The sequence below is a fragment of the Neophocaena asiaeorientalis genome, unplaced genomic scaffold, assembly GCF_003031525.2.
Source record: "Neophocaena asiaeorientalis asiaeorientalis breed wild unplaced genomic scaffold, Neophocaena_asiaeorientalis_V1.1 scaffold123, whole genome shotgun sequence".
NCBI classification, from domain to species: domain Eukaryota; kingdom Metazoa; phylum Chordata; class Mammalia; order Artiodactyla; family Phocoenidae; genus Neophocaena; species Neophocaena asiaeorientalis.
Genome location: NW_020173666.1, coordinates 2608866 through 2622513, shown reverse-complemented (window position 1 = coordinate 2622513; position 13648 = coordinate 2608866). Strand labels below are relative to the sequence as shown.

The 13648-nt window shown below is 38.3% G+C and overlaps 1 protein-coding gene across 2 annotated transcripts in view; it reads right to left on the bottom strand.

Moving 5' to 3' along the window:
* Positions 1–13648, bottom strand: part of GRM1 (glutamate metabotropic receptor 1) — a 346953-nt gene that overhangs the window by 109726 nt on the left and 223579 nt on the right. For both annotated transcript variants that reach the window (XM_024747977.1, XM_024747978.1), the window contains exon 3: positions 5185–5420. In XM_024747977.1, coding sequence (XP_024603745.1) covers positions 5185–5420 — 236 coding nt within the window. The remainder of the gene's footprint in view (positions 1–5184; positions 5421–13648) is intronic.

Genomic DNA, 13648 nt, shown 5'->3' with positions numbered 1-13648 from the left:
CACTTTAAATATATCATGCCACTCCCTTGTGGCTTGTAGAGTTTCTGCTGAGAAATAAGCTGTTAACCTTATGGGAGTTCCCTTGTATATTATTTGTTGTTTTTCCCTTGCTGCTTTCAATAATTATTCTTTGTCTTTAATTTTTGCCAATTTGATTACTATGTGTCTCAGTGAGTTTCTCCTTGGGTTTATCCTGTATGGGACTGTCTGCGCTTCCTGGACTTGGGTGGCTATTTCCTTTCCCATGTTAGGGAAGTTTTCGATTATAATCTCTTCCAATATTTTCTCGGGTAATTTCTCTCTCTCTTTTCCTTCTGGGACCCCTGTAATGCGAATGTTTTTTGCGTTTAATTTTGTCCCAGAGGTCTCTTAGGCTGTCTTCATCTCTTTTCATTCTTTTTTCTTTATTCTGTTCCACAGCAGTTAATTCCACCATTCTGTCTTCCAGGTCACTTATCCATTCCTCTGCCTCAGTTATTCTGCTATTGATTCCTTCTAGTGTATTTTTCATTTCAGTTATTGTATTACTCATCTATGTTTGTTTGTTCTTTAATTCTTCTAGGTATTTGTTAAGCGTTTCTTGCATCTTCTCGGTCTTTGCCTCCATTCTTTTTCTGAGGTCCTGGGTTATCCTCACAATCATTATTCTGAATTCTTTTTCTGGAAGTTTGCCTATCTTCACTTCATTTAGTTGTTTTTCTGGGGTTTTATCTTGTTCCTTCATCTGGTACATAGCCCTCTGCCTTTTCATCTTGTCTTTCTGTGCATGTGGTGGTTGTTCCACAGGCTGCAGGACTGTAGTTCTTCTTGCTTCTGCTGTCTGCCCTCTGGTGGATGAGGCAAAGAGGGTTGTGCAAGTTTCCTAATGGGAGGGACTGGTGGTGGGTAGAGCTGGCTGTTGCTCTGGTGGGCAGAGCTCAGTAAAACTTTAATCCGATTGTCTGCTGATGGGTGGGGCTGGGTTCCCTTCTCGTTGGTTGTTTCACCTGAGGCAACCCAACACTGGAGCTTACCTGGGCTCTTTTGTGGGGCTAATGGTGGACTCTGGGAGGGCTCACACCAAGGAGTACTTTCCAGAACTTCTGCTGCCAGTGTTCTTGTCCTCACAGTGAGACACAGCTGCCCCCTGCCTCTGCAGGAGACCCTCCAACACTAGCAGGTAGGTCTGGTTCAGTCTCCTATGGGGTCACTGCTCCTTCCCCTGGGTCCTGATGTGCACACTAATTGGTGTGTGCCCTCCAAGAGTGGAGTCTCAGTTTTCCCCAGTCCTGTCGAAGTCCTGCAATCAAATGCCACTAGGGTTCACAGTCTGATTCTCCAGGAATTCCTCCTTCTGTTGCTGGACCCCCACATTGTGGGGCTCAGAACCTTCACTCCAGTTGGTGGACTTCTGTGGTATAAGTGTTCTCCAGTCCGTGAGTCACCCACCCAGCAGTTATGGGATTTGATCTCATTGTGATTGCACCCATCCTATCATCTCATTGTGGCTTCTCCTTTGTCTTTGGATGTAGGGTATCTTTTTTGGTTAGTTCCAGTGTCTTCCTGTTGATGACTGCTCAGCAGTTAGTTGTGATTCTGGTGCTCTCACAAGAGGGAGCGAGAGCACGTCCTTCTACTCTGCCATCTTGAATCAATCAATCTCACAATGATTAATTTTTTACAAGTTAGACTTTGATGTTTTAGTTAGTGCTTTTCCAACACATCTCCAGTCCCTTGATATACTCAACTAATTAAGCAGTGATGTAGACTTTGCATGAAGTACTTTTTAATTAGCCACAGTGATTACAAAACTATTCAGCCTGAGCTCAGGAGCCTTAATATTCAAACTGACAATCCAGAGCATGTAAACTCTTTATTTAAATAGTGACATCTGAAATTAAGCTCAATAAAGGTTTCTATGGAAACTAACGGCAATATCAAAACTTTGCAAAACACCAAAATGACCCAATTAGAAGAGGTAAAAATAAATTTCAGAAAGTGTAGCTATGAATAGTATGGAAAGGTTACTTCTATTTCTTTACATTAATTTTCATAAGTGTGTCTGCATATTCATTAGAAGACTATGGAATTCATTTAATATTCAAGAATATCAAGTAGATAAGAATGATACATGAAGTGAAATTTTATGTTGACCTGCAATAAAACTGAAGCCAATTCCCTATACAGATTAAAACTGAAGAGTAAGTTTACATGAATGTATGCACACAGACATAAAATGCTACGATTTTTGCAGCAGAAAAGATGAATAACTTTTATGAATTAGTTCCAAGTACAGAAGTTAAATAAGTCTTCTCTCTTCCTTAGAACTAAGAACAAAGGGAAATATTTGCTGAACTTGACTCCAGAATGAAATGCAAATAAAAACATGTTTATCAAATTTTATAATCAAGTAAGAAGCTCTTAAAAATAGCTTTGAGAGTCAAGCATAATATAAGAACAATTCACAAGTGTGCCAATCTTTTTTTCCTGCTATGAATGTTAACCAAGTTTAGATTTTAACCTTGACATTTGCATATAGTGTGACAAATGAAAACCCAAAGTATTATTGTACATGGCTGCAGAATTCTAACTTTTGTTTTGAAAGCTCAGGTCTCAAGATATTTTCCTGGAAATCCTTAAAGACATTAAAACATGTTTAAAAAGTAATATTCTGAACTCTATTAATGAAACACAGTATCAAAGTGACATATACAGTTGTATCATTAACAGGCATCTCAAGCTTAACTCATCTGAAATTTAGCTCTTTCCCTAACCTGCTTTTCCTGGAGTCTTCCTCATCTGAGTCAATGGTGACACCTTCTTTTCAGTTGCTCAGACCAGAGTCATTTTTCACAATTCTATCAGCAAATCCCCTCAGCTCTCATTCAAAATATCCTCAGAATTCAAGCACCTCTCTCCATCTTGCTTGCCAAAACTATGGCCCAATCCACCACACTCTCACCTACATTATTACAGCAACCTCCTAACTGCTCTGCTTCCTTCTTCTGACTTTTCCCCTTTTGTCAAAACTTAAAAACTGCAGCAAGAGTAATTCTGTTCAGAAAAAGTAAGGCTGATCCTGTCTCAACTGTGCTCGAACTTCCCAGTGGCTTTCCATCTCTCTCAGAACAAAGCCAAAGTTTTCACAAGGGACAGTTAAGTCCTGCAGGACCTGTTCCCCTGTGTGCCTCTCTGACTTATCACCTGCTATTCAACGTACTCACTGGCTTCAGTCAGTCTGAGCTCCTTACTGTTCTCCCACTAAGCTGGGCATGCTGGTGCATCTTTTTATTTGCTATTCCTCTGCTTGGACTGCCCTTCCCAGGTGTTTGCATGGCTCACTCTCACATCTTTAATCAAATGTCTCTTTCTCAGTGAGGCTTTCTCTGGCCATTCTCTTTTAACATGCTCTTATGATCACTTAAATGAGAATATATTTTGCTTAATTTATTTTTGTTCTATTTATTTCCCTGCACTGAAATGTAAGGTTATTGAAATAGTTGTTTATCTCTTTTGTTTTCTGCTGTATTTCCATCTCCTAGAATAAAGCCTTGCATATACTAGGTGCTCAATAAATTTTGTTGAACGTTGAATCAGTGAAATATATTTCATTTAGAAAAATAATAGTCCTAAGTTTTCCTTAAATAAAGTAAAACTCATTGACAACAACATAAATTAACTGATCAATACATTAGTAAGAAATGACTGAGATTCCAGAGATCAGTGGTGTACAGGTTCTATGAGGGTTACAAGAACTCCCTATCTTCAAAGATCTTACAGTTTAAGAAAACAACATTCATTAGAAAACAATAAAAGACAATCTATTACTAAATTCTAAGTCCAAAGTAGTCAAGCACTGTGGTATTTAGGAGGTGAGTGTTCTAATTCCATTGCTGCCATTAACTAAATGAACCTAAGGAAATGTTGCTCCTTTATCCTCAATGTCTTCATTTTGCAAATAAGGAGAATGCACTAGGTGGCTTATTGGTCCACTAGAATTCTTAACTTCTATTGGTCTATTATTTGAGAGAAGAAAGAAGTCAGTAGAGATATGTGACAGAGGTGGTTAGCTGTTCAGCAACTCTTTTCCTCTTCTCCTAGCTCTTAGCCTCCCAAGAAGCCATAGCAAAGAATTTCTAAAAACCTTGATTGATTGAAAATAGATTCACACCAAGCAGTTTCCCAGTGAATTCTGCTGAATTTTATCAAGTTAGACACAAATCACTGCATTTAAATATTTCGGTATTTTTAAATAATTTTCTAATATCAAAATGTGAATGTTATTAAAAGTAGAAATAGTTTTTGTCATTATTCTTACCCTGTCTTATAAAAACTCATTGTCTTTAGTTGTTATTTATCTATATCATGCGTATTATCTGTTTTGATTTGCCCAAAGAGACCACAAGTTTCTCTAGGTCAAGAGTCATGAATTATACACCTTTCTGTCCTTTTTTTTGGGGGGGGGTGCTGCTGTATTCAGTGCTTTGTATGTGCTATGTGAATGAATGGGTTCTAGACATTACTAAATAAAATCTTCTCAGTCTAGTTATAGGAAATATGTGTCACATCACTGTGCTACAATACAAATTTGGTCATGGATAGAGTCTTTAATGCTCTGGTTGTTCCTGGTGCCAGGGAGAAGGGAGACATCCTGTGGAGTTCATCAAGACCTGAAAGACCTCTAACAATGTGCCACCCTTCTTTGGCATGCCTCTAGTGAGTAGTGCATGGGAAGTATCTGTCCCTTCTTGTCACTTGTGCCCATATACACCCACGTTGGTGGTGTGCCCCTAGGTGACATCTTATCTTCTGCTGACTTTTATATCAAAGCAAGTCCTAAAGAAGAAAAAGGGATCAAACCAGTGCTGCTTACTTATGTCTGCGGTTAGCATCTCCTAAGCATGCCTGCAATACAATCTCTTCCCTCTGGCCTGAATACTAAATACCTGAATTCTCAGTTTCCTTTTCCTTTATTTATCTTTTCTTATAACTTGTCCCACTAGAGACCAAAGCAGTCTCCACGTTTCCAGAATATAGAAACATGAATCCTTGGGACGATACACACTCCTTCCTCATTTTAGCTATTTTATAAATTAAGTTGGCAATTTAGTTCTTGTATCTCCAGCCTTGGCACTTTCTATACTTATTGAACAAACTGGAAGAGATGTCCAAAATCTGAGTTGTGATGTTGTAAACACGAGTTACCTGTGCAGATTCTTTTAAAGTTGGGATTTTCCAGAATGTGTCCTGGTAGGCGGCACTGGAACCGATGTTGCCAGAACTCAGGGAACCAGGGATTCCGTGTATTAGTGTCCAGCCTCAGTTTCAGGAAATAATCATCAAAGGACCTGACTTCTGGAGACTGCAGCTTTATCGTGATTCCCCCGTTGGCTTCCACCTCATAACCTTCAATGACTTCATCTCTGTCTGCCCAGCCATCACTAAAAAATGCAGGGATTGGGGTGGGGAGAGAGAAAGACAAAAGTCTCACAAATAGAGCTATGAGTTTTGCATGAATGAAGCAATTCAGCAAGATTTAAAGTATATTTTAAGCCAACATTGCTATCCATCAATGACTTTTTAAAATTTTTGTGGAGAATAGAAAATTATAGAATCAAAAGGTCTTGTTTGTTTTTCACAGTAGTGAAAGTGATGATGAAGATGATGACAGTAACAATTACAAGAACTAATGTTTATTGAGCATTTATTTACTAGTCACCAGATTCTGTACTACTCATTTTTACTGAGTCAGATGTTCGGCAAATAGCTGAGTCCTGCTGGATCCTGGATACGGATCCAGGCAGTCTGGCTCCCAAGCCCATTGCTCTTTACAACTAGACCACAAAGCCCATCGGTTGTTCTCCAAACCTGAAGAAAATAAAACCCAGGTACTCAGGACCTTCTCAATAAGAGCTAGGCAAGGTATCAAGGTTGCAGTCAAGACCATTATACGAGCTGCATTATATAGCGTAGAAAATTGATTTAGCTTAGAAACATGACACAGATTTTGTTCCTGGACATTGTTCAAATTTGCATCTCTTAGAAATGACCAGATGCTTTTTTTTTTCCTAATGTTATTTCAAAATAACAGCATTAAAAGAAAACAATGACTCCCCAAAATAAAAATAATTCTCCTGCTCACTAAATGGCAGTTCACTGACATTTCAGTTGTAGGTTCAAATTTTTTAAGTTTGTTCACTTTCTAGAACATTCACATCTGCCATGAGGGATATATCTCCAGTTTAATTCAAGTGTAGTTATGAGCTAGGCCCAACCTCATGTGAGTGGCTATGATTCTTTCCCAAGAGGGGGTCAAAGAAAAATTGCACCAGACAGTGTTAAAGAGGCAAAGAAGACTTTATTCAAGACTATTTCAATAGGCCAAAGATACTGAACTCAATTCTGCTGAAACAAAAGGTAGAAGTGCTAGGATAAGCTAGTGAGGAAGTGCTGGCTGACACTGAGTGAAGCTTGGTCAATGTGATTAAACCATCTCTGTTTGATAATTGTCATTTATCTAAATTAGGCTCCCACCTTCCCACAGAAACTGGGCGATAGGGGTCTGCTATCACTCTTTTTATGATCATATTTTAAAGGGATGGCTCCCAGGTGCCTGAGAAAAAAGTTTCTCTGTTGTAAAGCTAGCAAGAGGCTGGGAGAAATTTTACATTTCAAAGGGGCAGAGAAAGAATTGACACTGGCATGCCTTTAAAAGTAAAAAGCTGTGACAAAGTGAGAGAATGGCATGGACATATATACACTACCAAATGTAAAACAGATAGCTAGTGGGAAGCAGCTGCATAGCACAGGGAGATCAGCTCTGTGCTTTGTGACCACCTAGAGGGGTCGGATAGGGAAGGTGGGAGGGAGGGAGACGCAAGAGGGAAGAGATATGGGAACATATGTATATATATAACTGATTCACTTTGTTATAAAGCAGAAACTAACACACCATTGTAAAGCAATTATAATCCAATAAAGATGTTAAAAAAAAAAAACTAAATACTCTAAGAAAAGGGAATTCTTGGGGCCCAAAGTAAGGAAGAAATTTGCCTAAATTCTAATCAAGCTTTGGAGAACATTAAGAGTGCCTTGGTCAAGGAGTGGATATATTCTTCTACCCACAGAGTAGGAAGAGGTAGCCCTGCATGTAGCCCTGCAGTTTCTGGAACACAACCATTCAGTCTCTGCCAGAGAAAGTGTTTTATCACTTGCTTCTCACAGAGCAGAGAGCTGGGCCGAACACATATGACAGACCATAGCTCATTCCTCTCTTTGTTACCTGAGACCAATTTAGATAAATGTGTCCTCCACTTAGCTGAGCTAATTGGTATAATTTCGTTCCAGAATCTTCCCAGTGAACCACACAGGAGCTACATTTTCAACAGATCAAATACAGAAGGTAAGCTGACTTAATATGATCCAGAACTAAAGGAATTTTGAGGTAAGTTGTAGTCTAACCAGCCAGACCAGAGAATATCTATATGCTTCTTCTAAATCTGCTAGAATATAAATTTTAATATTTTGTATGGACCTTTCTTTTCTCTTTTTCCTCCTTTCTTCCCTCCCTCCCTCCCTTCTTTCCTTCCTTCTGCATTTACCTAGCACCTACTATGTACCAGATGCTCTGCTATGCTCAGGATTCAGTTCAGAATGAGAAATATTATTCTCTTCCCCCTAGTGTTACAGACTTGTAGGAAAACAGACGTTAAACAAGAATTTCAAACACTGTGGAGGTAAAGAAGGAGAAGTGACCAAAACTATGGGAAGGAGGGGCTTGGGTCTAACTTAGTCTTGTGTGTATGTATGTGAGTGTGGGTGAAGAAAGGTGTGATTAGGAATGGTTTTCCTAAGAAAGTGATGTCTGGGCTGAGAATCAAAGGATGAGTAGGCATTAGTCAGGTCCAGACAGGAGGAGGGATTGGTAAAGAAAATTCCTGATAGATTATCTAACATATAGGAAAGAGCAAGGCTCATTCAAAGAATTTAGAGTGTCTGTTCATGGGAGCACAGAGAGGAGTTAGCAGGAGATGGGGATATGGGCAAAATTCCACCCTGAACTCTTCTGAGGCACATTCACAGCCTCTAGCAGCTTCTGCTGCTACATCTGTCTCCCAATTTTGAGTTCATTTTCTATCTGGGGTCTGGATATGAAACTGCATAATGTGAATAAATGGGGTGAACATTTAACAGGAAGCTACATGTCTTAAGTATTCCTCACAAATATACAAGACTACTTATTTCCTAACCCCCTCAACATTTTTTTTTTTTTTTGCGGTATGTGGGCCTCTCACTGTTGTGGCCTCTCCCATTGCGGAGCACAGGCTCCGGACGCGCAGGCTCAGTGGCCATGGCTCACGGGCCCAGCCGCTCCGCGACATGTGGTATCTTCCCGGACTGGGGCACGAACCCGTGTCCCCTGCATCGGCAGGCGGACTCTCAACCACTGCGCCACCAGGGAAGCCCGCCCTCAACATTTTTATACAACAATTCTTTCTTCACTTCCCACAAAAGCATTGTTCTAGTCCTATGAAATTTCACAATCCAAACTTATAATAATAAGATTTTTTCCACTCAATAAATTCTGATATTAACAACAAGGGAATATTATTTCTAATTCTACCTATTACAACTTGACAGGAGCTTCAGGAGTGTTATTTTGCATTATATCAGTTAAAATAATTTAAAAGCTAATTGATAGTAAAAAAAAAAGAAATGCAATAGTATTCATTTAAAAAATTGTACAAAAACATTTTAGAAAATCCTATTTACATTCAGTTAAAATAATTACAGTCTAGAGAGTAAAGCAATTTGATTTGTGTAATGAATTCAAGTGATTGTGTATACCTGATAATAAAACTATAATTCTTTAAAAATAATCCAAAGTTTACCATATAACCAGGGACATAAGAAAAGCATAATAAAAACAATATTTTCAAAAACATATGTAAACAAGCACAACATTACATATATTAAAATGCTAACTGTATTTACAAAGGTTGAAGAAATGTAGGATAATGTAACATAAGTCAAGTGATGCCAATTATGAGAAATATTTTGGAGGTAATGGCAGCTTTTTCAATAATAATTGAGACTAGCTTTATTCATTCAACGCTCATTCACTAAGAGTCTTGTATGAGTTAAGCATTTGCTTACTGCTTTGATACATTGCTCAAAAGTAGAGGCAAGGCCCTTGCCATCAAGGCAATTACAGGGGTGGGATAGTCTGGCCGCTGAATACGCAATAGCCACAGAGCTGCAATCCCTGGGAAGACAGGCTACAGAAGCATAGAGAAGGGGCAAAGAAGTCATGCCAAGGGAGATTTTGCCCAAGGGGAAATAACATCTAGGATGAAACTTAAAGGAGGAGTTGAAGTTGCACAGGTAAAGAGGGAGATGGGATAGAGACCAGCTAAAGAGGGAACAAAGTTCTGGAACAACAGCAAGGCTTTCAGTTTACTTAGAGTGTGCAAGGTAAGGAAAGATAGGACAAGCAGGGGTGAGATCTGGAAGAACCTTAACATCCTTGTTAAGGGTTTTGGATTTCATTTTTATGGTGGTAAGAAACTACTCAGATTTTCAGCAGGAATATGACACAATTAGATTTGTTTTAGAAGGGTTTTTCTAGAAAGTACCTAGAGTGTAAGTACTTGTGAAGATTCTTTGGTTCTAGAATTCTGAGGCAGAAACTGTAGAAACAAACACATAGACATGTGCACACACACATGCACACACACAGGCTAATAACATTGTATTATGAAGGCACAGTGGCAGTGTTGATGAATCAGGAATTGGGGTAGTGGTCACAATTAGTTTATATTTAATTTTAAAATTAGTTACTGCCAATTCACCATGAATGTAGAGCTAACACAAAATGTAGGTCTGTTTATTTAATTATCTAGGATAGGCATTTAGAGGTCACTCAGCCTACTGAAAAACACAAGAGAGGGTTAGGGGATGGAGTCACCTTTTATTGTCCTATACATCTGGAATTATTATAGAATTCAAACAGAAGCCTTACTTCTAAAGCTACTCTGTTTCAGTGGAAAACGGAGGCTGGGGAGAGAATGGGAAGGTATCAAAAGACAAAAGAGGAAGAATGAAGGGAATTAATTCTCAAGGAGCTGAGGCTCCTTGTAAGGATGAAGGTCAGATCAGGTTTCCTTACTTCCCATCTGCTCCTGACCCCTAAACCCTAACCCACCTCTGGCACCCTGAGCCTGGAATCATCTGCCACCCGGAGACTTGTAATTATCCTCCTCTCCTAGCAGAAATGTAGGGCAGCTACTGATAAACATTGCACACAGCCATGCAAATGTGGAGGCCCCTCCTAAACCTTCTACAGACCATTTCTCATGTATCAGTTACAATTTCAAGCCAGTGTGAAAGAAGGGTGGGCCAATGCGGAATTACTTGTGGACAAGTAGGTCTTTTGAATTCCTTCAAATTCTACTGCCAAGGTAGCACCCCATTTTGTCTCTCATTCAATTAACCCGAAGAGACAATATGAAGTAGGAATTGGTTAGTTAAACTTTCTAAGCCTCTGTTTCTCCACCTATAAAATGGGAATGGAAATGGTATCAACTTCTTAAGAGTTGTGTGAGAATTAAACTAGAAAATCCATATAAAACACTTATCACAGTATGTAGGGCATGATGAAGTCTTACTAGACATAACAGTTCTTTACCATCAATCTTCTTATGATCCAACCAATGTACTGAGCTGTATCGACATGTAGGAGAGACTTCTCTACAAAAGTGCTGCCCACAGTGTGGTCCAAAGATGGGTGCCAGTTCATGAACTATTTTTTACCAGTTGATGAGGAGAGACTGAGAGGAGGCATTTAGAAAAACCTACAGCAGTTAGACATTGTTGCAAGATCTAAGAACATGACTGGTGGACTCATGTCTTTGAATAAACAGGGTTTAACCACTTTGTTTTCCAATTCATATAGTGAATTGCCCATGCCTCAAGCCTTTCCACAGTCATATGCAGTAGAACTCAGTTACATTGTGTGACCTTTTACGGTTACTTTGCCAAATATAACCCCAAATTATATAGATATCTGAGAATATATAAGCACTTATTTTTATCAATTTGTTTTTACAATCACATTACATTTTAATCGACTGTTTTATAATTTATCATATAACATTACTTTCTATAGCAGAGAAATAAAATTTTCATTATTTACTTTAACTCCAATTATATGTGGCCACACAAGCTTCACCAGACTTTTTTTTTTTTTTTACAAGAAAAGATACAATTTGCTGAATGTGGCAATAGTATTTGAATGTGGACAGTGGAAATGATTCCATAGAAATAGGGCAAAAAGAGTTCCAATGAAATTTACCTGAAAATATGTTGGTGTATATATTGAATTTATCCCTAATTGATGGTGAAGTGCTGAAACCATAGTGTATCATCTGTGGGGCTGTTTTAGCTAATGAATTTGTGAAATTATCAAAATGTATTAGTCATTTGTAGTAGGCCTGCCACCCTTTTCCACAGTTTTGCTTTCCTCTGTTTCAGTTACCCACAGTCAACCATGGTCTGAAAACACTAAATGAAAAATTCCAGAAATAAACAATTTATAAGTTTTAAATTGCATGCTGTTCTGAGTAGCATGATGAAATCGCTTGAAGTCCTGCTCCATCCAGCCCAAGGTGTGAGTCAACCTTTTCCAGGATATCCCACCTGTTAGTCACTTAGTAGCCATATCGTCTCAGTTATCAGATTGACTGTGGAGGTATTAATTGTGTTCAATTATCATTTTACTTATTAATGGCCTCAAAGTGCAAGAGTGATGATGTTGGTAATTGCGATATGTCAAAGAGAAGGAGTAAGATGTTTCCTTTAAGTGAAAAGTTCTCAACTTAAGAAAAAAATTGTATGCTGAACTTGCTAAGATCTACAGTAAAAACAAATCTTCTTTCCATGAAATTGTGAAGAAGGAAAAAGAAATTTGTGATAGTTTTGCTATTACACCTCAAACTGCAAAAGTTACAACCACAGTGTATGAAAAGTGCTTAGTTAAGATGAAAAGCAATACATTTGTACAATAAGATATTTTGAAAGAAAGAAAGACAACACATTCACCTAACGTTTATTACAGTATATTGTTAGTTTTTGCTGTTAATCTCTTACTGTGCCTAATTTATAAATTAAACTTTATCATTGATATGTATGTATAGAAAAAAAATAGTATATATAGGAGTCAGTATTATTCGCAGTTTCAGGCATCCACTGAGGGTCTTGGAATGTATCCCCCATGGATAAAGAGGGACTACTGTATACACAAAACATAAAGGATTAAAATTTAAAACCAAAAGAATCATTTGAAAGAAAAAGCATTTAATTAAAAGTCGATAAAAGCATATGTTCAATATTCTACATATAAACATTAGTGTTTCATGGGTTTTATATGAAGTGGCATTTGCGATTGCTAAGAATTAAATATATATACAGTTGACAAGACATTAGTGAATGACTATGTTAGAGGTATTTACTTAGAAATGTTCAGTGATTTTGGTAAAACGGTAACTCAAGTACTACTTTCTGATGCCATCATAGCTGGATGATTTCCAAAATTGCCTAATGATATGGAAAACCAACTCACTGAATAAATAAAGCTGGCAAAGCGTTCTTTCACTGTAAGTTGATGAATGTGCAGATATTGCTTTTTGTAGCAGTTCTTTTAGTATATGTGCAGTCTGAAAATGATAAAGATTTGAAGAAAGAAATCTCTGCTCTGATTTAAATTCTCTTTTAGCGGGACTTCCCTGGTGGCACAGTGGTTAAGAATCTGCCTGCCAATGTAGGGGACACAGGTTCCAGCCCTGGTCTGCGAAGATCCCACGTGCCGCGGAGCAACTAAGCCCATGCGCCACAACTACTGAGCCCACATGCCACAATTACTAAGCCCGTGCGCCTAGAGCCCATGCTCTGCAACAAGAGAAGACACCGCAATCAGAAGCCCACGCACTGCAACGAAGAGTAGCCCCCGCTCGCCGCAACTAAAGCCCGCGCGCAGCAACGAAGACTCAACACAGCCAAAAATAAAATAAATTAATTAAAAAAAATTCTCTTTTAGCTTTATGGCTGAGAAACACAAGTAGCTCTAAATTTTATAAAATTATGAAGAATTATTTTGCCAAGAAATGTGGTTGACAGTTTATGTTTTATATAAAGGAATGTTCTGACGCTGCAACTGCCAGCATCAGGAAAACATTCTGAAGTAGTTACCTAAGTTAAGGAGCTTGTGAGAGAATGTAACTCAATGCAATGCTTCCCTCACTGAGAAAGTCTTGATTAAAAAAAAGTCAGCTGAAGTAAACAACGCTGGTGACACAGCACAAATTCTGAGTTATGTAAGACCCAAAGTTGGCTCATTAGAACTGACTGTTAGCATTTTTTCTGAATGCTGTATTCAGTAAATTCATGTTGGTAGATTGAAATTATCCATGATGGTGATACATACTTCAAGCAAACCAGTAAATGCTACAAATTAGGGATTCTTTTTTCTTGTTTTCTTTTCCCACACAACCAGTTATGATAGTATGGAAACTGACCATAAACAGTATTATGGTATTAAAGAAAGAAGCTGTGTCAAGAGTGTCTGAACTGCAAAATAAACTCTTAAGTGTTTCTTCAGGATAAGAAATAAGGT